Source organism: Colius striatus, chromosome 5 (assembly GCF_028858725.1).
Source record: "Colius striatus isolate bColStr4 chromosome 5, bColStr4.1.hap1, whole genome shotgun sequence".
Lineage (NCBI taxonomy): Eukaryota > Metazoa > Chordata > Aves > Coliiformes > Coliidae > Colius > Colius striatus.
The window spans coordinates 58,796,498-58,819,934 of NC_084763.1; the positions used below are offsets into that span (position 1 = coordinate 58,796,498).

General features: G+C 68.9%; 2 protein-coding genes across 2 annotated transcripts in view; one reads left to right on the forward strand and one right to left on the reverse strand.

Moving 5' to 3' along the window:
- Positions 1 to 8,794, reverse strand: part of LOC133625571 (potassium voltage-gated channel subfamily H member 2-like) — a 9,067-nt gene extending 273 nt beyond the window's left edge. The window contains exons 1-5 of the mRNA XM_061997435.1: positions 8,639 to 8,794; positions 7,621 to 7,851; positions 2,122 to 2,286; positions 1,365 to 1,805; positions 303 to 517 (exon numbers count right to left, since the gene is read on the reverse strand). Of these exons, the coding sequence (XP_061853419.1) occupies positions 303 to 517; positions 1,365 to 1,805; positions 2,122 to 2,286; positions 7,621 to 7,851; positions 8,639 to 8,714 (1,128 nt within the window). The 5' untranslated portion in view covers positions 8,715 to 8,794. The remainder of the gene's footprint in view (positions 1 to 302; positions 518 to 1,364; positions 1,806 to 2,121; positions 2,287 to 7,620; positions 7,852 to 8,638) is intronic.
- Positions 8,795 to 12,309: 3,515 nt separating this feature from the next.
- NOS3 (nitric oxide synthase 3) lies at positions 12,310 to 23,260 on the forward strand. Its single transcript, XM_061997476.1, has 26 exons — positions 12,310 to 12,487; positions 13,383 to 13,485; positions 13,856 to 14,004; positions 14,466 to 14,628; positions 14,754 to 14,845; positions 14,948 to 15,089; positions 15,169 to 15,308; positions 15,599 to 15,773; positions 15,869 to 15,970; positions 16,060 to 16,254; positions 16,515 to 16,588; positions 16,705 to 16,849; positions 16,958 to 17,062; positions 17,140 to 17,207; positions 17,295 to 17,411; positions 18,112 to 18,286; positions 18,374 to 18,503; positions 18,894 to 18,972; positions 19,554 to 19,741; positions 20,032 to 20,207; positions 20,640 to 20,850; positions 21,733 to 21,820; positions 22,016 to 22,137; positions 22,537 to 22,685; positions 22,772 to 22,966; positions 23,045 to 23,260. The coding sequence occupies exons 1-26, from the start codon at positions 12,375 to 12,377 to the stop codon at positions 23,165 to 23,167; spliced, it is 3,519 nt and encodes a 1,172-aa protein (XP_061853460.1). The 5' UTR covers positions 12,310 to 12,374; the 3' UTR covers positions 23,168 to 23,260.
- Positions 23,261 to 23,437: the final 177 nt, after the last annotated feature.

Here is a 23,437-nt window from a genome sequence, read left to right on the forward strand (position 1 = left end):
CACTCTGGCATCATCCTGCCAGCTCCAACACCTCCCTGCCAGCTCCAGTTGCACCATCCTGTGAGCTCCAGCATCATCCTGACAGCTGCAGCATCCTGTATGCTCCAACACTTCCCCATGAGCTCTGGCAGACAGTAGCCACACAGAACATCCTCTAGATGCCATCCCCTGAGCACCATCCGGCCACCTCCAGCAACATCTGGCCACCTCCATCACTGCCTGACCACCTCCAATAATATCTGGCCACTTCCAGCACTGCCTGGCAAGCTCCAGCACCAGCCAGGCACCACACACCATCTCACCTGGGTGACCTTCTCGGTGACGTTGTGGGTCCGGTCCTTGAGCTTGGTGGGGGCGATGATCTCCTTCTCACCCGGCGGCGCAGCCAGGAAAGCATCTGCCTTGAAGTCCACAAAGTTGAGGGTGATCTGGGGAATCTTGCTGATGGCCCGGTAGCGCATCAGGTCCGAATCCGAGGTGGAGTTCAGCAGAGCGCTCCGCACGTTGTTCATGGCCCCTGGGGGGTAACCATCATCACAGGGGGAGCTGTGGCCCCGCTGCCTTCTGGGGTGGGGGTCTCAGGGCAGGCAAGGGGAGCAACAAGGCTGGGGGCTCAGGGTAGTTGAGAGAAACAAAGGGGCTTAGAGGAGAGTCCAGGGTGAGCAAGGACAGTGATGGGGCTGGGGGAGGGCCCCAGGGCAGGTGAGGGGACTTATGAGGCTGAGAGAAGGTCCCAGGGCAGGTGAGGGGAGTGGGGACCCAGGGAGCTGGGGGAGAAGCCCAGCTGGGTTTGGTAGGATCATGACCCAACAGCCCACTATCATTCACCGTTAATGTAATTACTCATTCCCTAATGTGCTTAATGAGATCAGGGCTTAACAAGGCAATTGCTGCCACTTGGGTGCTGCCAAAGGGAGTGAAGGCTCTGCGTGGGGGGTATGGGCAGTGCTGAGGGACTGTGGGGAGGGGGCTGGGGGGTGACCCCCTGGGCCCTATGCAGTGCACTACTCGGGTGGCCACAGGCTCCCTGGCAGGCATGGGGGGCTTGGTGCCATGCGGGGCCTCAGGGCTGCCCTGGCTCACCCCACAGCAGGTGCTGGGGGGCACAGAGCTGCCGGCAGAGCGAGGAGGAGCCGGACAGTGCCGAGTGCCGTGGCAGCCGTGTGCCCGCAGCCGGCAGCTCCCCCTGGCTGCAGCTGCCATCTGCCCTAGCAGCCTGGGCACCACACCACACCATGCCCTCAGCCCTTACAAGCTGCCAGCCCTAATGACTTCACCCCACAGCCACACACTGCCACAGGGAGGGGGCTGAAGAAGCAGCGAGTGCCCGGCCCCAGTGCACACAGCCGGCAGTGCTGCCGTACCGGTGCTGGAGCCACGGTGCATGCCGGCACCAGCGCTGGCATGGCGGTTGTGGCAGCGCTTGTCACCCTCGCCCTTCATGGTCTCGATGTCGTCGACGGAGGAGGCGCGGCGCACGCTGTGGACGCTCTCGCGGGAGCGGCTGCGCGCCAGGCTGCAGTTGGAGAAGGCGGCGTGCAGGGCCAGGCGCTCGGTGCACGGCGACGAGTGGGTGACGGGCGGCTCGGGGGGCTCGTCCCCCATCAGCGCCGCCTTGTCCTCGGGCTGCATGCCCCCCGGGCAGCCAGGCTCCAGCGAGGACATGGGCTCCTCGGCGCCAGACTCGCTGCTCTGCTTGGAGAAGTCCACGACGACGGCGTCGGGCGGCTCCTGTGGCAGCGACTGTTTGCTGCCCGCCAGTGCCAGCAGCGCTGGCAGCTTCAGCCGGAAGGACTTGCTGCGCCCTGGATGGAGGAAGGGACGGGGTGGGGTTCTGCTCACCGATCCCACCTTGTGGATGCCCACTGCCAGCTGGCACAGCCCTCACCTTGTGCCGTGCTGTGTGGTGCTTTTGGCAGGGCCTGGCACGTGGGGTCTGCAGGAGGGTGGTCAATGCAGTTTGCCCTGGCTATGCCATTGCCCCAGCACCAGGAGCACAAGCCTCTTGGCCATGCCACGTGCCACAGCACCAGCAGCACAACCACCCCCAGCCATGTCACATGCCCCAGCACCACTGGCACAAGACCCCAGCCGTGCCACATGCCCCAGTGCTAGCCCTACCTGCAGGAAGCCAGGTGGCAGGGGTGACCCAGTGGTTGGTGTCCTTGTCGGGCGAGCCTGGGCGCTCTGTCTCCATCACCACCTCAAAGTTCAGGATGAACATGATGACAGCCCCATCCTCATTCTTCACTGGCACCACGTCCACCAAGCACAGGAAGCAGCTGCCTGTGAGGTAGGAGGGTTCAGCACCGTGAGGGCACAGGCCTCCATCCCTGCTGGATACCCTCTCCTGTCCCCTGTTTCTGCATTGTGCACCCCCTCCTGCCCCCCACCCCAGAGGATAAAAACTTGCTGACTCAGCAGGGAGTCAACCCAGCTGCAGCTGCATTGGGGGGAGGGGGAAACTGAGGCACGAGAGGGTGGGCCTCATTTTCCCTGCACCCCCCCGAGCGCCCCAGGGATGGAGCAGGGTGAGGGTGGGGGCTGCAGGGGCAGTGAGGGGGGCAGTTGGGGTGCTGGGCCAGGCTTAAGCCGCTCAGGACTTGTTAACAGCTGCCGTGTTAATCCCACACTGGGAGCTCAGCTGGGCTGGGGACCTGGGGGGGCTGCAGTGGCCAGGGGGGGAAGAGGCAGCCCAGGGTAACCTCTCCTACACAGGGATGGGGCAGCAGCACCCTCTCCCCTGCCAGTGCCCTGTTGTGCACCCTGGGGGGTCCTCATCCACCCCCGGGCTTGCTGGGGGGTGGTCTCCGTGCCCCCTACCACACGGCATCCCCAGCCTCTCCCTGGCACGTGCACCAGCAGGGCCGGGGAGACGTGCGGGTGTCACCGGGGCGCTGGGTCGTCGCCACCCCCCCCGCCGTGCCCCCGCACGCCATGTTCCCCCCGCGCTGGCGGCGCGCCCGGCAGCCTGTGCCGCGGAGCCCGGCGTGCAGCCGCCAGCTGGCACCGGCCCCGAATCCCGGGCCCCGGCCCCAGCCCCGCGTGGGGAATCCCTGTCCACACGTGGGGCCGCGGGCAGGGGCCCGGCACGGCTCGGCACAGCACGGCTCGGCACGGTGTACCACAGCTGGGTGCCCGCTGCGAGGGATTAGCGGCACGGACACACGGCCGCCCCGCGCTGCCGCCGCCGGCTTTGCCTCATCCTCGCCCACCCGGCGCCCGCGGGAAATCCTAATCCCCCTGATCCCCCCGCCCCGGCTGCCGGGACATGCGCCGGCACTCCCGGCCCTCCCGCCACCCCCCGGGGGTCCGGCCGTGGGGCAGGGTCGCCGGCAGGACCCCCACGCCGCGAGCCTCACCTTGCTGCCGGCGGGGGTCCCCCGGCCCCCACCCCACGCGGACCCCCACCCCGCGCCGGCCGGGGAGGGGGCGGGGGGGGGGGGGGCCAAGCTCGACCGTGGTCTCGGCCGCCGCGGGCCGCAGAGGGGTTCCCCCCCAGCGGTGCGCAGCCCCCCCCGGCGAGCTCGGCCCTTGGCACCGCCGCCCGACGGCTTTATGCCTAAATATGGCTGCGGGCAGCAGCCGCCGGCGCCGCGGGACGGACACGCCACGGACACGCCACGGGCCCCGGACCGGCCCCCGCGGCCACTGGCCAGTGCCGGCCCCCCCCGTGCCGGGCTGCCCCTGCAGAAAGCGGGCGCGGGGCTTTGGGGACGGCGGGGGCTCCCGGGGGGCTGCAAAGCTCCAAAAAGCAGACCTACCTGCTCCCGCACTGCGGTACCGGCCCGGGGGAGAGGGTGGTGGTCTGCACGGACCCCCCCGGCGGCTCCCAGCCTCCCAGCGCCTCCGCCTCCATGGTTTCCCAGCCCAGCACCACACGAGTCTCCCGACTCACGTTCACCCCCCGACTGTGCGCGTCCCCTACTCCTTTCCGCGCCCTGCCCAGGCCGGGACAGCCCCCGGGCCGGGGGCTGCACCAAAGTTCCCGCAGCCCCCAAACCTCCCCCCTGCACTCGGGGTCCACAGCCACGAGGTGACAGGGACGGAGGGTATCCCACGGGGGGTGCCGTGTGGGAGCTGCAGGAGGCTGGCGAGCGGTTCAGTTGCTCGGGGTGTTCCGCGCGGTCCCCACGCCAAGCCCCTCGCCAGCCCCCCGCACCCCTATCCCCGCACGGCTCCCACCGGGGCTGCGCTGCTCCCTGTCACCGCCAGGCGGCAGCAGCGGGACCGCGCACCGAGGGGGGGGGTCACTCCCCGCGCCCCCCGAGCTGATGTGTGCCCCCAGCCACGCGCCCCCAAACACGCCTCTAAATACGCCTCTAAACCCGCACCCCCAAGCTGGCAGCCCCCACCCGTACTCCCAAAGTAGCACCCCACACCCCACCTCTGAACCTGCAACCTCCTCCACACCCCCAAACCAGCATCTCCCACAGCTGGCACCCCAAAACCCCACTTGGACCCCCAACTCACCACCTAACCCGCACCCCCAAACCCAGCATCCCACATGCCTGCAGCCCCAAACACGCACTCCCCATCCCACCTCCAAACCTGCACCCCCTGAACACCCCACTCCCAAACCTGCACCCCTCACTGCACCCCACAGCCTGAATTGCACCCTGCACCTCACCCTCACTCTGCACCCTGACCCCGCACCCTCCCCCCACACACTGCACCCCCCAGCCCCTGTGCCCCACACTGCGCTGTGCACCCCCACCCCATGCACGCCATCCCGGGTACCTCTCAGCACGGCTCAGCCACACAGACCACGCTGTGCCATGGGAAGCCTCCATGCCACAGCTCTGACCCCAGGGTTGCCCAGACACATCTCCACAGGACCCTCACCCCCAGGACACCCCGTGCCGGCACTGGCCTGCTGCCTACCAAAACCACTGGCACGCAGCCTGGCTCCCGCAGAGAGGGCGCGACCTTGCCCAGGCAGCCCCAGGGAACCAAAGCATCCCAACAATTGTCAGGCCTCGGACCTGTGGCCACCATGGTACCAGCAGCTGGGCCAGAGGAGCCCCACAGGCATGGGGGGAGCACCTGCATCGAGCGGTGCCGGCTCGTGCTGCGCAGGCGGGCACTGGGGGCCCGATCCTGCTCATTCACACCCTCAGCCCCGTCCCAGCCCATGCCAACGCCCAGAACAGGCGCTACCACCGCGGCCCCAGGGACCCTCAAAGGCCAGTGGCCGGGGGGAGAGTGCCTGCCCCCTCCCTGCCGCAGACACAGCCAAGCCTGGCAAAGGCTACCCCGGTGAGCCCAAGGCCATCCCGGCGCATATGCGGCTCCCCCGCGGCTGCCACGACCTTCCGGCGTCCCCGGCAGCGCCAGGGCTGTATAAACAACGTCGCTCAAAACTAATGGCTGCAGCAGCAGCTGGCGACGCGGCGGGGCCCAGCAGCTCCCACCAGCACGGCACAGCCACGCAGCGCGGCACCGCGCCAGGGGCTCGCAGGGAGGGGGCTGCCCAGGCGGAGGAGTGGGGGGTCAGCACCGCAGCACGACCACCACCGAGGGCACCAATGGGGTGAGCAATGGGGACATGCCGGGATTCAGCCACGAGCCTGGAGCTGGCAGCAGTGGGGTCTCTGTCCCGCGGCAGTTGGAGGGGTCCCAGTGCTCAGGGGTTCCCCTGGCACAGCAAGGGTACAGACACCGTGTGCCCCCACCTACCCCACACCTGGTCTCACTGTGCAGCACCCCCACAGCTGCAGGCAGCACCGGCATCGTGGTGCGCTGCTGGCACAGAGCTGTGCTGACTGGGGAGAGGAGATACCCACAAGCAGCAGTGCCACAACCCCAGTAGCACATGCAGGCAGTACCTACTACAGCCCCTGGACACAACAATCCCCGGACACAACAGCCCCCCGGGCACATGGGCAGAGCTGTGTGTACAGGAAACCCCCCTTCCTGGGAGTCAGACACGGCTGGGGGTCCGGATGCCGACATTGCTGGTGGGTCCCGCTGCCCCCACGCTGCTCCTCAGCCCCACGGGTCCCCGCAGCGCTCTCCTGACCCCCTCGTGCCCCGGGATGTCCTGGCTGCGGCAGGGAGAGCGAGGGAGCAGCTCTCCAGCATGGCCCCAGCCCCGACCCGGCCCCTCTGCCGCCTATAAATATCCCCTCGGAATCGCGGCTGTCCCCAGGGACTTGGCGCAGGCAGAAGTGCCGCAGCACCAGCCGCCCCCGTCGCGCACCCCGCGGTGCCCCCACCGCGCCCCCACCGCTGCGGGTGCTGCCGGGCATCCTGGCAACGGCCCGGCGGGAGCACCTGCCCCAGCCCCGGCAGCTGGCACACGCCAGCTGGCTGGCGACGGGCAGGGCCATCACAGGGGCTCGCCAAGCGCTGCCGGAGCCAGGCCGGGAGGGAGCAGCCACGTGCTGCCCGCGCCCTGGCAGCCGCAGCATCGCACGCGGTACAAAGGGCACCGGCTGCCACAGAACCCGCCTGCCCAGGCAGCACCCGAGCTGGCTGAGGGCAGGGAGCCAGGGCAGGGGCTGGGGGCTCCCTCCAGCCCAGCTCTGTCCCCAGAGCCCCCAACAGCCAGCCCGGTCCCAGATGGGCCTCCTGGCACCCCGAGCTCCATGTGGCGGCTGCCGGTGGGGCCACAGCTGGGGACCAGCTTTGTTTACTCTGCACCGGAACCGGGGCCAGGTGCTGAGAGCCAGACACAGCTGCGGCGAGAGCCGGGACACCTGGTGCAGGCACCGGCGAGGCCACGGCGTGGGGCATCCCCGGCACTGCCAACGTGGGGCTGCTGGTGACAGCCCCAGCACGGTACAGCCAGCAGGGTCCCCCAGCACAGGGACCCCCGGGGCCTGAGCGAGGCAGAGGCCACAACGCAGCCCTGGTGTGACCGGGGTAGCCCACAGCCCCGCTGGGATGGCAGCACTGCAACGCCTGACAGAGGCTGAAGCCCCACAGCCCCAGTGGCTCACTCTGAAGCTGGTCACAGTGCAGTGTCCACGTCCTGCCCAGCTGTGGAGCAGCTGTGGGGCTGCCATGGGGCAGTGCAGGTTGAGCAGCTGCTGTCAGGGATGGAGCCGGCCTGGGCCAGCGCAGCCACGAGGCAGAGCAAGGGCAGGATAGGACCCCTTCCCCTTCTCCAGCACTTGGGCTGGAGACCACTGCCCCTTCCCCTTCTCCAGCACTTGGGCTGCACTGTCCCAGATCGTGTTCCCCACCGCTCCCCTGCCCTCGTCTTTGCTCCCAGGCAGTGTGGAGACCCCACACCCCGAATCACCCCCCCCATGGGTCACAGCACACTGCTCCTGCCCCACAGCTCCACTGCACGTGACCTCCACCACCATCACCCCGCTGGGAGTCGCAGCAGCAGCCAGGCAGGGCTGACGAGTCCTGGTAGTACCAGCGCCGGTGAGACAGGACAACCTCCCTTCTGCACGCAGGCAGCGGCGCCGGCTTCCCACCCACACCGGCTCCTTGTGCCACCCACGGCGTGGCAGGTCCCGGCCCGGCTGATGGATGGGCATGGCGTGGGCGCCCGCCTCGGTGGCCCATTAACTCAAGGGCCTGTCTGCGGGTGACGGACGGCCGCCTTCACCCCCGCGCAAACAACCCTCAATCTCCGGCGGTGCCGGCGGCACGGGTCCCTACCGTCCTTGCGGTAGAAGCAGATCTCCACCTTGCGCTCCTCGGCGCCCAGCAGCGCCTGGGCGATCTGGGCAGCGGCGCCGCGCTGCGTGCGGGGCCCGTGCAGGAAGTCGCAGGTGCTGGGCTTCTGCATCACCTCGGCCCGCGAGTAGCCGCACAGCTGGCAGAAGCCGTCGTTGCAGTAGATCACGGCGCAGTTCTCCACGCGGGCGTTGGCGATGATGAACTTGCGGCCTGGGGGGGAGGACAGGACAGGGTCAGCCCCCCAGCCCCATGCCCCGTGGGGAGCCTTCGCTCTGGCTGTCCCTGCAGCTACCCGCAGCGCTGGGCTGCCGGTGACCACAGGCCACCGCGGGGGACCTCTGGATGCGCTGGCACCACCGTGATCACTGTGGGGACCCCAGTACAACAAGGACTCAACTACTGTGGGGTCCCCACTGGTCCAGATCAGTGCTCCCCATGGCACGGTGCTGCTGCCCCGGCACGAAGCATGGCCACTCCCTGCCACCCAGCCCCATGGGGTGACATCAGCCCTGTCCCCACTGAGGGCACGCTGGGACTCAGCCTAGAAAGGCACCAGGGCCGCCCCAGGACAGGGAAAACAGCCTCTCCCTGACAAACCCAGCCCAGCACACCCACTGCCGGGCACCTGCCGCTGCCGGTGACGGGGGTCGGCGAGGTCTGGGGATCCCAGCCATGGAGCCACCATGACCGCTGAAGCGGGGTGTCCCATGGCACCCCATCACCACTGCCATGGGGACAGGGGGTTGCAGGAGCACTGCCTGGCTGTGCTTGTCACCAGCCCCCCAAACCCCCCAGCAGCCCCATTCCTCCTTCCCAGCCCTCCAGTCACCCCCAGCCCCACTTCCCGGGTCCCCGATCCTCCCAGCCTCGCTTCCCGCCTCTCCATCACCCCCCGCCCCAGCTCCCCGCGGCACCACTTCCTCCCCAGCCCCACTCCCCATCCCTCCACGCCTCGCCCGGTCCCCCCCAGCCCCGCTTCCCCCAGACCCCCACTCACTCTGTCCCTCGAACTTGCGGATGATGGTGTCCAGGAAGGTGTTCTGGGGGGCGACGTGCCCCCGCCGCACCGGCATCCTGCCCGGCCCATGGGCAGCGCCCGCTCCGCGCCGCCGGCCCCGGGGGGGGATGAACGGGAGGGGGAGGCGGCCCCGCGCCGCGGGGGGTCCCGCTGCCCTTGAGCCAAGGACGGCGCCGGCGGGGCGGCCGCGGCGGGGGGGGAGAGGGCGGGGGGGAGCGCGGCCCGGCCCCGGGGGCGGCGGGATGCGGGGCGGGCGCGCAGGGGTTAAGGCTGAGCCCTCCCCCGCCCACCGGGCCCGGGCCCTGCCCGCCCGGTGCGGGTGCGGGTGCCGGTGCGGGTGCCGGTGCCTCCCCGCTCTACCCGCTCGGTGCGCGCCGCGGCGACCGCAGCATCGGCCTTATTTAGTCACGGAGCGGCTGGGGGGATGGAGCCCCCGCCCAGCCCGGTCCGGTTCGGCTGGGCTCGGCCCGGTTCGGCCCGGCTGGGCCGGGCTCAGCTGGGTTGGGCTGGGCTGGGCCGGGCCGGGTTGGGCCAGTCTCGGCCCGGCTCGGCTCGGCTCGGCCCGGCGGGCGCTGCGTGTTGACAGCCGGGCCCGCGGGGCGGGGCGAGCGCGGACGCGGCCAATGGCCGCGGGGGGGGGGGAGCCCCTCCGCCACGCCCGGCCCGGGGGCGCCGGTCGGCCCTGCCCGGCCCGGCCCCCCCCCCCGCCCCCGGCATCGCCCCGCCCCCAGCGCCCCGCCCCGGGCAGGCCCCGCCCCCAGCCCCCCCAGGTGCCCCCGGCCCTGGCCGCGGGGTCAGGGTCGCCCCCGGGTGTGGGGGTCACGGGGACCCCCTGGGACAGCCTCCAGCGCCCCGGCCCTGTGCCGAGCCCCGGCCCCAGCCGTGATGCCGGTCCCGGTCCTTGCCCCAGCGCCGATCCTGTCCAGGTCGCTGTCTCGATGCTGACCCAATCCCAGTCCCGCTCCAGTGCCAGTGCTGGCCCCAGTGTTGGCCCCGGTCCTGGGCCACTGCTTATCCCAGCCCTGGCCCAGTGCCGGTGCTGGTGCTGGTCCCAGTCCCAGTCTCTCTCCAGCCCCTGGCCCAGTGTTGATCCCAGTCCCAGTCTCGTCCCAGTCGCTCTCCCGGTTCTGTCCCAGTGCCAGTGCTGGTCCCTGGCCCAGTTCCTGGCCCAGCATCCTGTCTAGGTCGCTGTCTCAGTCCTGACACAGTCCCAGTCCGAGTCCGGTGGTGGTGCTGGCCCCAGTGCTGTTCCCAGTCCCTGGTGCTGGTTTCGGATGCTGGTCCCAGCCCTGGTCCCCGTTCCAGTCCCTGGGGCAGGTCTCAGTCACAGTCCAGCTCCAGTCCAAGTTCCAGTCCCAGTACCAGCTCAGTCCCATTCCTGATGCTGTCCCAGTTCCAGCTCCAGTCCAAGTTCTAGTCCCAATCCCATCCCAGTTCACTCCCAGTCCCAGTCTGGTACCAGTCTCATTCCAGTTCTGTCCCATCCCACTCCCAGCCCCATCTTAGTGCTGTCCCAGTCCCGGTCCCCTCCTGGTCCCATCCCAGTCTGGCCCAGTTCACCCTCAATCCCATCCCACTTCACTCAGTCCCAATCTGGTCCGAGGCACGTCCCAGTCTGGTCTCAGGTCCATTCTAGTTCCATCCTCATCTGAATCCTGTCCCAATTCACCCCTAGTCACATCCCGGTCCGATTCGAGTCCCAGTCTTAGTCCCAGACTCAGACCCAATTCCCAGGCCTGCCCCAGTTCCAGTACCGCCCCAGTCCCAGTCCCAGTCTGATGCCAGTCCCATCCCAATCCAGTCGCAGTCCCAGTCGGTCCCAGTTCAGCCCCAGTCCCGCCCCGCCGAGATCTGTCCCCGGTGCTGAAACCGGCGCCAGCCCCGCCCGTACCCCCCGGGGCGGATGAGGGGGTGCCCGAGGGATCGGCTCACCACTTCGGACCAGTTCAGCCCAGTTCACCTCAGGTCAGACCAGTTCAGCTTAGTTCAGCTCAGTTCAGCCCAAACCAGCCCAGCTCAGCTCAGTCAAGCCCAGCTCACTCCAGCTCAGCCCAGCTCATTTAAGTTCAGCCCTGTTCAGTTCAGTTCAGTCCATCCCAGTTCAGCTCAGTTCAGTCCAGTCAAGCCAAATTCAGCCCCGTTTAGTCCAGCCTAGCCGAGTTTAGCCCTACCCAGCCCAGCTCAGCCCAGCCTAGTACAGTCCAGTTCAACTCAGTCCAGCCCAGTTCAGCCCACTTCAACTCAGCCCGGTTCAGTTCAGGGCAGTTCAGCCCTGTCCAGCCCAGTCAAGCCCAGTTCAGTCCAGCTCAGCCTAGTCTGGCTCAATCCATCCCCATTCAGTCCCACTCAGCCCAACCCAGCCCTGTTCAGCCCAACGGAGCCCAGTGCAGCCCCGCTCTGATCAGCCCACCCCAGTTCAGCCCATTCTAGCCTAGGTCATCGCAGTCCACTCCATCCCAGCCCAGTCCAGTCCCGTGGGCCGGGTGGGCTGCAGGCTGTGGGGCCGAGCCGTGGGGCAGGAAAGCCCTCCGGATCCCGCCCCCCGGGCCGGACAGTCAATCGGACGGGCCCTCCGCAGTGACTGACGGGTCTGTCCCGCCCCCCTGGCAACGGGGGGGCAGCGGGCGGCACGGGCACGGCTGTGGGGGGGAGGCTGGGACCCCCGGGAGATGGCCAGACCCACATCTCACGCAGGAGAGTTGGTCCCTCGCCCCCATCCCCCCGGCTGTGCCCCGCTCGGGGGTCCCCGGACCGGCCCCCCCGCTTTACTCCCCTCCACGGATGCCCCTCCCTCGCTGTGTGTCCCCTCGGAGTTCCCCGAGGTGGCCCCCTCCCTCTGCCCCCCTGCCCTGGTGCCCGTCACACCACCGCCCGGCCCCGGCCAACGCTTCCCCCCGCCGCAGGAAGGAACCGCCGGGGCCGGGGCCGGGCGCGGTTTCCCGTTGAAGGGGGAGAACCACAGGCCGGGCACCTTCGGGGTCTCCGTTACCATCTGCGGCACTCGGGCACCCCTCTCCAGCCCCTCGGACCCCCACCGACTCGTGGGGCTGGTGTGGGACCTCCAGCCCCACTGACTGCTCGGGTGACACCCCCATTCCCCCCCTCTCCCCGGGGTGCCACGTCCCCCCCCGCATCCCCCTCGCTCGGGTGACACCAGGAGTGACCCCTCGCCTCAAGGTGCCCGGCCCGGGGGTCCCGGCCCAGCACTGGCAGGAATTGCGAGGGAGTGGGAGTCGTCGCTCTGAGTATCTGCCCCGCAGCCCACGGGGAGGGGGGAGGAGGGCTCTGGACCCCAGAGGGGGGGCGGTGCGTGGCAGACCCCAACCCAAGGCCCCATGCACAGCTCCCCGCTCTGGCTGTGCCCTGGAGTTGGGGGCCGGGGGAGCCGACCCGTCCTTGGGCAGGCGCCCGGAGAGGCTGGAGGGTCTCGTAGCCAAGCTGCGGTTCCTGTGCCCGTGCTGGGGGTCCCGCATGTGCCAGGGGTCCCCCATCACTGCCACAGCTGTGTGCCCCCGGCCCGTGCCGAGGCGCAGGGAGGCCGCAGAGGGGCCGAAGCCCCCCGGCAGCCCCAGGCGGCGGTGGGCGGCGTGTCGGTGGCGGCGGGCGGCGGGACGCCCATTGTGCGCGGGGCGGAGGCGCGGGGCCGAGGTCACCACTTCCCACGGCGGCCGAAGGAAGCGGCCGCTCCCGGCAGCGGCGGCTCAGTGGCGGCGAGATGGGCAACCTGCCGGCTGTGCTGCCCGGTGCCGCCCGCTCCTGCGGGCTCGGCCTCTGCTCCCGCCAGCTCAGCGCCGCGCCCGAGGACAGCGGCGGCGCGGAGCGGGGCAGGTGGGTGCGCAGGGTGCGCGGGACGGACGCAGTGCGGGGTGCGGGGTGCGCGGGACGGACGCGGTGCGGGGTGCGCGGGACCGTGCCACGGCGCTCCGGGGTGCCGGTTCCCTCGCTTGACTCTCTCCTGCCTGTCCCCACCGTGGCTCCCGGGGACTGGAGCCCACCAGAGACGTGTCCCCCACTGGGGCTGTGTCCCACCGGGGTGGTGTGTGTGGCTCCCTGGGGCGGGACGTGATGCAGCCATGGGGGGCACGTTGGCAGCCGAGCCCTGTGCCTGCCCCATGGCATCACACCAGCATCCCCTGCCCTATGGCATGTCCCTGACAGCCCCACTGCTGTGCCCCTGGACCCTGGGAGCCCGTGGGACGTGCTGGGATCTACTGGGACGTGCTGGGACAGAGGGGACACATCGGGATGTGTGGGGAGGGGGCTCGTGGGGTCGCATGAGAGTGGGGGGTCGAGCTGTGCCAGGACACGTGGGGACTCCCCCGGGCTGGAGAGGACAGAGACCGGAGGCCAGTTCTGCCCCTCGGTGGCCGGGAGCCCGCTCTGACTCATGGCCATTGTTCACACACACGCACCAGGCCCAGGAACGCCCCACGCCTCCCCCAGTGCTGCCCCCCCAGCTCAGCCCCATGGCCTGGCGCTCTCAGGGGAGCTGGGTGGCAGAGGAGGTCCTTGGTGACCCCCCTTGTCGTCACAACCCCTCAGCATCTCCCCATCCCAGTGCCCCCAGCCCACCCTCCTGAGACCAGGGGCCCCACGAGCAGCTCCCAGCACCTGGTGGGGGTGGAAGCCACTAGAGCAAGTATGAGGAGGGGTGCCCCCTCCCGGAACCCCCAGCTGTGCTCCACGCATGGGGCCGGGCTCAGGGCCACCTCCCCCTCCCCAGCTCGGCACCCACCCTTCCGGCGGAGCCCCCCCGCTTCGCCCGCCTGAAGAACTGGGAGACGGGCACCATCGGCTACGACACGCTCTGTGCACAGGCCCTGCAGGTCTGGGCTGTGGGGCCGGGGGGGCAGGGAGACGGGGCTGGGGGGCATGGGATGTGGGGCTGGATGGTGCAGAGATGAAGGGATGTGGGATACTGAGTGCAGGACTGGAGGATGTTGGGCTGGAGGGCAGGGGGTGTGAGGCTGAGGGGTGGCGAGTGTGGGACTAGGAGTTGTGGGGTTGGAAGATGTGGGACTGGGAACACTGGGCTAGAAGGCTGAGAAGTGTGGTATGCAGGGTGTGAGGCTGGGGGCTATGGGGCTGGGGGTTTGAAGGGCTGCGGGGGTGCAGGACTGGGAGGCTGCAGGATCGGGGGGCAGGTGCTTGGGGTGGGCAGATTCCCATGACCTCCCCCCACCCCTCACCCCGCAGGAGCTGCCGTGCTCGGGCCGGCGCTGTCTGGGCTCGCTGGTGCTGCCACGGCCGCTGCCCGCCCCGAGCCCCGACGGGACTCGCCCGGCTGCTGAGCTGCTGCCGCTGGCCCGGGACTTCGTCACCCAATACTATGTGTCCCTGCGGCGGTGAGACCCCCCGAGCACCCCCGCAGCCCTGGGCCATCCCTCCCCCGGGCACTCCCCAGCCCCAGCCCAGGATACCCCACAGCTTAGACCCATCCCTACCCAGGGACACCCCACAGCCCTGACCCAAACCCTCCTCAGAGCACTGCACAGCCCAGCTCTGGTCTGGGACACCCCATATCCCATCCCCAGCTCTGCCCCAGAGCACTTCACATTCCCCTCCCTGCCCCACAGCTCTGTCCCTGCACAAGACAGACACCCCAAAGCCCCATCCTTGCCCTAGAGCCCCCCACCTCCAACCTTTGCACTGGAATACCCCATATCCCCCCTGACCTCGTAACCGCATGTCCCCAGCCAGCCCCAGCCCCAGCCCTGCCCTGGGTTAACCCCCATCCCCATGCCCAACCCGCGGTGGGGTGGGGGGTCCCAAGGCACGGGGCTGAGGCGCTGGGGGGTCCCCACAGGGAGAACTCTGCGGCGCACGTGCAGCGGCTACGGGAGGTGGAAGCCACCATCGCGGCCACCGGCACGTACCAGCTGCTGGAGCCCGAGCTGGTGTTCGGGGCCAAGCAGGCCTGGCGCAACGCCGCGCGCTGCGTCGGCCGCATCCAGTGGAACAAGCTGCAGGTGAGGGCAGGGACCCCCCGGGACCCCCCCTGCCATGCCTGACCCCCACCTGCTCCGTGGTAGCCCCGGGTGGGTGCTCCATCCATGGTCCCCACTCCCCTCTCGCCGTGTCCCTCACCCCGCAGGTATTTGACGCCCGGGACTGTGCCAACGTGGCGGAGATGTTCAGCTTCCTCTGCACCCACATCCAGTACGCCACCAACCGCGGCAACATTCGGTGAGAGACCCCCAGCCGTGCCAGACCCGCTCCCCTGGGGCAGGACCCCCGTCCCCGCTCCATGGGGCAGCCAGGGGGTGACGTCCCTGCTGTCCTCCCCAGATCTGCCATCACCATCTTCCCGCCGCGCGCACCGGGCCGCGGCGATTTCCGCATCTGGAACTCGCAGCTGATCCGCTACGCCGGGTACCGGCAGCCCGACGGCTCCATCCAGGGCGACCCGGCCAACGTCGACATCACCGAGGTGGGGAGACCCCTTCCCCATCCACTCACCCATTCCCTGCACCCCCAGCACCCCCCACCCTGACGCTGCTGCCCCCCAGCTCTGCATCCAGCACGGCTGGAGCCCCGGCGGCGGCCGCTTCGACGTGCTGCCGCTGCTGCTGCAGAGCCCTGAGGAGCCCCCCGAGCTCTTCCCCCTCCCGCTGGAGCTGGTCCTCGAGGTGCCCCTCCAGCACCCCACGTGAGTGGGACTGTGCCTCCCCAGCCGTGGGGTTGGGATCCCTCACACTGACCCCTGTGGAGGGCTGGGATGGAGGTTGGGGACCTGCACTGGGGAGCTGGGGCTGGTGAGGGGGCTGGTATGGAGCTGATGTGGGGCTAGTGAGGGCTGACATGGGGCTGGTGAGGAGCTGGTAGGGCTGGCAAGGGCTGGTGAGTGCTGATGTGGGGCTGGTGAGGGCTAATGGATGCCATGGACTGCCATGGATGCCATGGACTGCCATGGACGCCCATCTGGAGCCCCCCACGCAGGCTGGAGTGGTTCAGAGAGCTAGGGCTGCGCTGGTACGCGCTGCCAGCCGTGTCCAACATGCTGCTGGAGATCGGGGGGCTGGAGTTCCCGGCAGCCCCCTTCAACGGCTGGTACATGAGCAGCGAGATCGGCACCAGGAACCTCTGTGACAGCCACCGCTACAACCTGCTGCCGGTGAGCCCTGCAGCAGGGAGCGGCCGGGACCCCGCTGTGACCCCCAAGCCCCCCTCACTGAGTGCCCTGTGCTGAGCCTCCCGACGTTGCCACAGGAGGTGGCTCTGCGCATGGGGCTGGACACACGGACGAGCTCGTCGCTGTGGAAGGACAAGGCTGCGGTGGAGGTGAACGTGGCAGTGCTGCACAGCTTCCAGGTGAGAGAGCGGCACCGGCACCGACCCCCCGTGCCGTGGGGCTCCCGGTGCCCCCCTCCAACCCACACCCTGTCCCCTCATCCCTGCAGGTGGCCAAGGTGACGATCGTGGATCACCACGCGGCCACCGAGTCCTTCGTCAAGCACATGGAGAATGAGCTGAGGACAAGAGGGGGGTGCCCGGCTGACTGGGTCTGGATCGTGCCCCCCATCTCAGGCAGCCTCACCCCCGTTTTCCACCAGGAGATGGTCAACTACCAGCTCTGCCCCACCTTCCGCTACCAGGTGGGTCTAGCCCCACAGCCCCCACAGCCTCACCACTCCATGGTCCCACCACCCTATGATCCTACAGTCCCATGGTCCCACCAATCCATGGCTTCCCAGCCCCCCATGTTCTCACCATCCATAGCCCCTCCATCCCATGCCCCCACCAGCTGCATCATTCTATGTTCCCACCACCCCATGGCCCCTCTGCCCCATCGTTCCATGTTCCCATCTCCCCATGGCCCCCCAGTCCCCTGATTGACCCCTTGTCCACCCCCCAGCCTGATGCCTGGAAAGTCTACGTCTCCAAAGGCACTACTGTCACCAGGAGAAAGACCTTCAAGGAGGTGGCCAAGTAGGTGCCCACTTTTAGTGGGGGCATTCCCTGCAGGGGTTCCTTAACCCTGGGGATCACAGAAGAGGACCCTGATACCCTTCATGTGTCCCCCTACACACACACCCCCCACACAGCGCAGTGAAGATCTCAGCCAAGCTGATGGGACACATGATGGCACGTCGTGTCAAGGCCACCATCCTCTATGGCACTGAGACCGGCAAGTCCCGGACCTACGCCTGGAACCTCTGTCAGCTCTTCCGACATGCCTTTGACCCCAAGGTAATAGGTGCCTCCCCCCCCGCCCCCAACCCCCCCCCCCCCCGCGGGGAGGGTTTGGGTAGGGGTAGGCACCCATTGCAACCCTCTCCCCCAAATCCAACCACATAGGTGCTGTGCATGGACGAGTACGACGTGGTGTCCCTGGAGCACGAGACCTTAGTGCTGGTGGTTACCAGCACTTTTGGCAATGGGGACCCCCCCGAGTGTGCTGAGGTGAGGTGGGGTGGGGGGACACCCCCCAATGGGAGATGGGACTGAGGATGAGGATGGTGACATCCCATTGCCAACAGAGCTTCTCCAAAGCGCTGATGGAGATGACTTCACCGTACACCAGCACCTCCCAGGCTGAGCCACCCAAGTGAGGACACCCAAGGAGGGATTTGGGGAAGGCGTGGGGAGGGTGCATTTGGGGACACTTTGCTCACCTCCTTTCTGTCCCACGCAGGAGCTACAAGCTGCGGTTCAACAGCGTCTCGCAGTCGGACCAGCTCGTCGCCTCCTGGAAGAAGAAGCGGCGGCAGCTGAGCAACACCGACAGTGCCGGCACGTTGGGAGCCCTGAGGTATGACCCAGCGTGGGGAGGGGGCATAACCCATGGTGGGCACCAGCACTGCCTGCCCAGTGGCTGTAGGAGGGGGCAGGAGCTGCCCCTGGGGGTCTCCAACCCTGTAACAGCCCTGACAGCCCCCTGCTCACACAGCCCACAGTCCTGAGCATCCACTGCTCCAGGTCTGGGTACCCTCCCACAGCCCCAGGTGCCCCCTCCCAGCCCTGAGCATCCCTCTCACATCCCTGGGTACCCTCTGCCCTGAGTATCTCCCTGTAAAATCCCTAGGTACCTCCAACTCTGAGCATCTCTCCCCAAAATTCCTGGGTACTCCCAGACCAGAGCATCCTCCTCCAAACCCCCTGGGTAAATCACACCCTGAGCACTCCCCCTCTTAAATCCCTCTGTCTCCTCCTTCCTGCCCTGAGTATTTCCCCCCACATCCCTGGGTGCCCCCTGCCCTGAGTATTCCCCCCACAAAATCGCCGGATACCCCCAGACCCCATCCTCCTCCAATATCCCTGGATACCCCCAGCCCTGAGCATCCCCCGCAGGACATTCCTGGATGCCCCCTGCCCTGAATATCCCCCAGGACATCCCTGGGTGCCCGCAGCTGTGAGCATCCCTCGCAGACGGCCGGGTGCCCCCCCGCCCCGTGCTGTCTGGGGTCCCGGGAGGGGGTGCGGGTGGCGGCGCTGACCCCTCGGTGGGGCAGGTTCGCGGTGTTCGGCCTGGGGTCGCGGGCGTACCCCCACTTCTGCGCCTTCGCACGCGCCGTGGACACCCGGCTGGAGGAGCTGGGGGGGGAGCGGGTGCTGCCCATGGGGGAGGGCGACGAGCTCTGCGCCCAGGAGGAGTCCTTCCGCACATGGGCCCGCCTCGTCTTCCAGGTAAGGGGCGGGGGGAGGCACGGGGAGGGAGGGGAAGGGGCCACCCACGGCCCCTCCGCCACTCACCGCTCCCCACTGCGCCCCTAGGCCGCCTGCGAGACCTTCTGCGTGGGGGACGGGGTGGGGGCAGCCGAGGAGCTCTTCGCCCCCCCCCAGGTCTGGAAGCGCCAGCGGCACCGGCTGGTGGGGCAGCCCCAGGCCGTCGAGACTCTGGCCGGTACCGTCACCCCCTCGGACCCTCTCAGACACCCCTCGGCCCCCGCGGGAGCCCCCGACCCTGCATCACCAGCTTCTACCCCACGGCCCCCCAGGACACCCCCTCGCACCCCACAGCTCTGGGAGGAGCACCCCACGGTGCCCCCTGGGACTCCCCGAGTCCCCCTGTCACCCCCTGAAAACCCGTCACCTCATCCCCTTCCAGCCCCCTCAAGACTCCCTTCAAGAACTCCCTCATCACTCTCATCCCCTCCCAGCCTCCCATGACACCCCAATTCCCCAGGGACCTCTCCAGGCCCCTTTGACAGCCCCATAAGCACCCCTTGGCACCCCCCACGCGTCTCCTGGAACCCCGCAGCCCCCCATGACCCAGCTCCCCCGTGCCCCCCAGGGCTGTCCCACCTGCACAAGCGCCGGGTGTTCCCCTGCACCGTGCTTTCCGTGGAGAATCTGCAGAGCGAGGAATCCAGGTGGGACCACCCCGGGACCCCCTCGCCCCAGAGACCATCCAACCCCGAGACCCCCCTATCCCCCAGATACCTCACCCCCCGCGCCCCGTGTCCCCGGGAGCCCCGGTCCCCGCAGCCTCCCCGCTCTCCCTCCCGACTCCCGGAACCCTCCACGTCCCCGGGATCTCCTGTTCCGGAATGTGCTGCCCCTGAGACCCCCACACCGCCGAGACGCCCCCCACTCTGGGATTCCCCACGTCGCTTGGACCGTCCCCACCTCCGTCGAGATCCCCCCGCCCCCGGGAACCGCCTACCCCCGGGATGCTGTGTCCCGGGACCCCCATACTCTCAGGACTAATGTCCCCCGCGTCGGGACCCCCTCGTCCCCGGGACCACCCACCCCTGCGACCCCCCGTGCCCACAGAACCCCCCACCCCCTGGATGCCGTGTGCCGGGACCCCCAACACCCTAGGGACCCCTCTTACCCTGGGATCACCTCACCCCCGGTACCAACCTCCCACCGCGTCCACCGGGATCCCCCGCGCCCCGGGGACCCCGACCCCTCCTCCCGCGTCCGGGCCCCCCCGCTGACCCCCGCGCAGCCGGGCCACGCTGCTGGTGCGGTTGGGCTCGGAGGGGCAGGAGGAGCTGCGGTTCCAGCCCGGCGACCACCTCGGCGTCTTCCCCGCCAACCGCCCCGAGCTGGTGCAGGGGGTCCTGGGGCGCGTGGAGGAGCCGCCCCCCCTCGAGCAGCCCCTCCGGGTGGAGAGCAGAGAGGGGGACCCCGGCGGTAGGGACCCGGGAAGGGACGGGGCATGAGGGGCAGGGGAGGGGGCAGGATCTGAGGCTGGGAAAGGGGAGGAGGCAGAGGAAAAGGAAGGGGAATGAGGCTGGGGGAAAGGAAGGGGAAGAGGAAGGGGAAGGGGAAAGGGCAGGGATGGGAGAAGGGGCTGTGGAAAGGGAAGGAGCAGGGGAAGGGGCTGAAGAAGGGGCAAGGAGTTGGGAAGGGGCAGGGGAAGGGGCAGGTGCATCCCTTCCCCATCCCCTCCTCATTGCCTCCCATCTAACCCCCCTCCCCAGGCGGGTCCCCCTCCCAGACCTGGGTGCCGCAGAGCCGCCTGCCCCCCTGCACCCTGACCCAGGCTCTCACTTTCTTCCTGGACGTGGCGGCCCCCCCGAGCCCCCAGTTCCTGCAGCTCCTGGCCACGCTGGCGAGGGAGCCGGCCCAGCGCCAGCGCCTGCAGCAGCTCAGCCAGGTGAGGAGGGGGGCTGGGGGGGCAGTGCAGGGCAGCAGGGTGCTCAGTCCCTGCTGATTGGGATGCTGGGTCTCTCCTCAGTGGGATACTGGGTCCCTTCTTGGCTGGGCACTGGGATACTGGGATGGCAGCCCCTTCAATGGCAGGGACACTGGGCTACTACTAGACCCCTCCCTGGCTGGGATACTGGAATGTTGGCCCTTTCCTTGACTGGGATACTGGGATACTAGCCCCCTCCCTGGATGGGATACTGAGATGCTGGCCCCTTCCTTCACCGTGTCACTGGGCTACTGGCCCCTTCTCTGGTTGGGCTACTGGGTTACTGGACTACCAGCCCCTCCCCTGGCTGGGATACTGGGATACTCGGCTGCTGGCCCCTCCCTGGCAGGCTCGGGGCCGGGCCGGGGCCGTGGCTAGCGTGGTGCCGTGCAGGACGCCCGGCTGTACGAGGAGTGGAAGTGGTTCCGGTGCCCGACGCTGCTGGAGGTGCTGGAGGAGTTCCCGTCGGTGGAGCTGCCGGCCTCACTGCTGCTCACACAGCTGCCGCTGCTCCAGCCCCGCTACTACTCCATCAGCTCTGCGCCCGGGCCCTACCCTGGAGAGATCCACCTCACCGTGGCTGTTGTCACCTACCACAGCGAGAGTGAGCGGGCATGGGCATGGGGATGGGGCAGGGGGCAGCGGGTGCCTGGGGTTGGCAGCTGCTACTGTCTGTCCTGTCACCTGCAGCACAACTCCTGTCCCCACACACCCTGTGGTGCCTGGACCTGCAGGTCGTCAGGGTACCTCCAGGGTCCCCGGGGCATCTCTGGGTCCTTGGAGCATCTCCAGGGTCCTGGGAGCCTCTCCCTGGCCCCCAGAAAATATTCATAGTCCCCAGAGCATCTCCAGGGCATCTCCAGGGAATCTCCCTCATCTCCGGAACATCTCTAGGTCGTTAGAACATCTCCGGGGTCCCCAGGGCATCTACAGGGTCGCCAGAACATCTCCCTACTCCCCAGGGCATCTCCCTAGACCCCAGGGTATTTCCAGAGTTTCCAGGGCATCTCCAGGGAATGTCCTTGGTCCCCAGAGCATCTCCTGGTCCTCAGAGCATCTCTGTGTTCCCCAGAGCATCTCCAGGGTCCTCAGGGCATCTCTCTAGCCTCTAGAGCATCTCTAGTGTCCCCAGAGCATCTCCAGGGTCTCGCCTTGTCCATCATATAGTGCCTGGTGCTGCCTTTGAACGTGGTGGAACCCCCAGGGATGAGCTTCCCTCTCCAGCACCAGCAGCCCCTGGCACCCTTTCACCCCTCCCAGGGCCTCGGGGTCTCATCCCCCAGCCCTGCCCAGGCATGGAGGTGTCCTGGCCGTTGACAGAGGGGGGCTGCCGGCAGGGGGGGCTGTCTCTCCGAAGGCTGCCTGGGTGAGGCTTGAGGGATTCTGCCTGTCTGGGGGACTGCCAGGGGGACTCTGGCGGGGGCTGCCTGGGTGGGGGCTGCCCATCTGCCACCGCCGCAGCCAATGCAGCCTCCTGTCCCCACAGACGGGCAGGGTCCCCTGCACTACGGCGTCTGCTCCACCTGGCTGTCGCGCCTGCAGCCCGGGGACACGGTGCCCGCCTTCATCCGAGGGTGAGGGTCCGCCTCTGCCCCCCCCCCGCCCCGATCCGGACTACATTTCCTAGCATGCCCCACTCCCAGCACGGCCAAGCCATTCCCCGCACCCCGACCCCGCACTAAACCTCCCGGCAAACCCGCACACCCCCGCACCCGCTCCCGCTGCCCCCGCCGGGCTCCGTCCCGGCCGCCGGTGACCGCTGTCCGCAGGGCCCCCTCGTTCCGGCTGCCGCCCGCCCCCGAAGCCCCCTGTGTCCTGGTGGGACCCGGCACCGGCGTCGCGCCGTTCCGCAGCTTCTGGCAGCACCGGCTGCACGTCCTGCGAGATGGAGGTTGGGGGACACGGAATAGGGGGGACACGGTGGCGGCGGGATAGGGGACACGGGCACAGAGACCCCCGGAGGGATGCGGCAGCCTGGGGAGAGAAGGCAGAGGGCACGGGGATGCCGGGCATGGGGGTGTGGGGCACGGGAGTGGGGACACAGAGGCGTGGGGATAGGGGCACAGGGACAAGGGTGCAGGATATGGGGGAGCGGGGAGGCAGGGGACAGTGGCACGGGGACACGGTGCAAGGGGTGTGTGGCACAGGGGTGTGGGGAGGGGGCAGCATGGGGACAGGAGGAGATGGGGACACCACACGGGAGTGCGGACACACGGGGTGTGGGGAGGTGGGCACACAGGGTGCACAGGGGATGCAGGGGCACAGGGTCAGCCTGGTCCATGCCCCGCAGGCGGGCCCCTGGGCAGTATGGTGCTGGTGTTCGGCTGCCGCTCCTCCGCACTGGACCACATCTACCGGGAAGAGATGGAGGAGGCGCAGGAGCAGGGGGCCCTCAGCCAGGTCCTCACCGCCTTCTCCCGTGAGCCGGGGACGCCCAAGGTGAGCCAGGGCCATGGTGGGGCCGTGGCGGCGGGGCCGTGGCCACGTGCCCGGTGTCAGCGGCCGCCCCGGCGCCGTGTGCCCAGACCTACGTGCAGGACGTGCTGCGGACGCAGCTGGCGGCGGAGGTGCACCGGGTGCTGTGCCAGAGCGCCGGGCACATGTACGTGTGCGGGGACGTGACGATGGCCACCGAGGTGCTGCAGACGGTGCAGCAGGTCCTGGTGCAGCAGGCAGGCATGACGCTGGGGCAGGCGGGGGACTTCATCAGCGAGCTGCGGGTAAGGGCCGGCACGGGAGGCGCGGCACCGGCACCGTGCCTGGCACACCGCCCTGACGCCTGCTCTGCTCCCCGCCAGGACAAGAACCGCTACCACGAGGACATCTTCGGCCTGACGTTCCGCACGCAGGAGGTGGCCTTCCGCATCCGCAGCCAGTCCTTCTCCATGCAGGAGCGGCGGCAGGCGGGCCCGGCCCCCTGAGCGCGGCGGGGCAGGGGTCCCCGCTGCCTCCCTGCTGCCCCCTTACTGCCTTCCCACCCCCACGCCCAGTAAAGCTTGATCTAGTTTTGATAACCCTGGCCCAGTGCTTCGCCCCTCCCTCCGGCGGCGGCGCCGGCACCGTGCCTGGCCAGGAAAGGTGGGGTGGGATGAGCTCTTCAGCCCCTCAGCGGCAGGGTCACCCGGCCATGGGGACACGGCCAATACGGGGCAGCAGGAAGCAGTAGGTGGGTGGGTGAGTGGACGGGGACG

Excerpts from the sequence above, each read along its gene's own strand:
- NOS3 (XM_061997476.1), top strand. The coding sequence starts at position 12,375 with ATGGGCAACCTGCCGGCTGTGCTGCCCGGTGCCGCCCGCTCCTGCGGG. Across the intron at positions 16,255-16,514 it reads GCCCCACCTTCCGCTACCAG|CCTGATGCCTGGAAAGTCTA; the intron begins GTGGGTCTAGCC and ends TCCACCCCCCAG. Across the intron at positions 17,208-17,294 it reads TCCCAGGCTGAGCCACCCAA|GAGCTACAAGCTGCGGTTCA; the intron begins GTGAGGACACCC and ends TGTCCCACGCAG.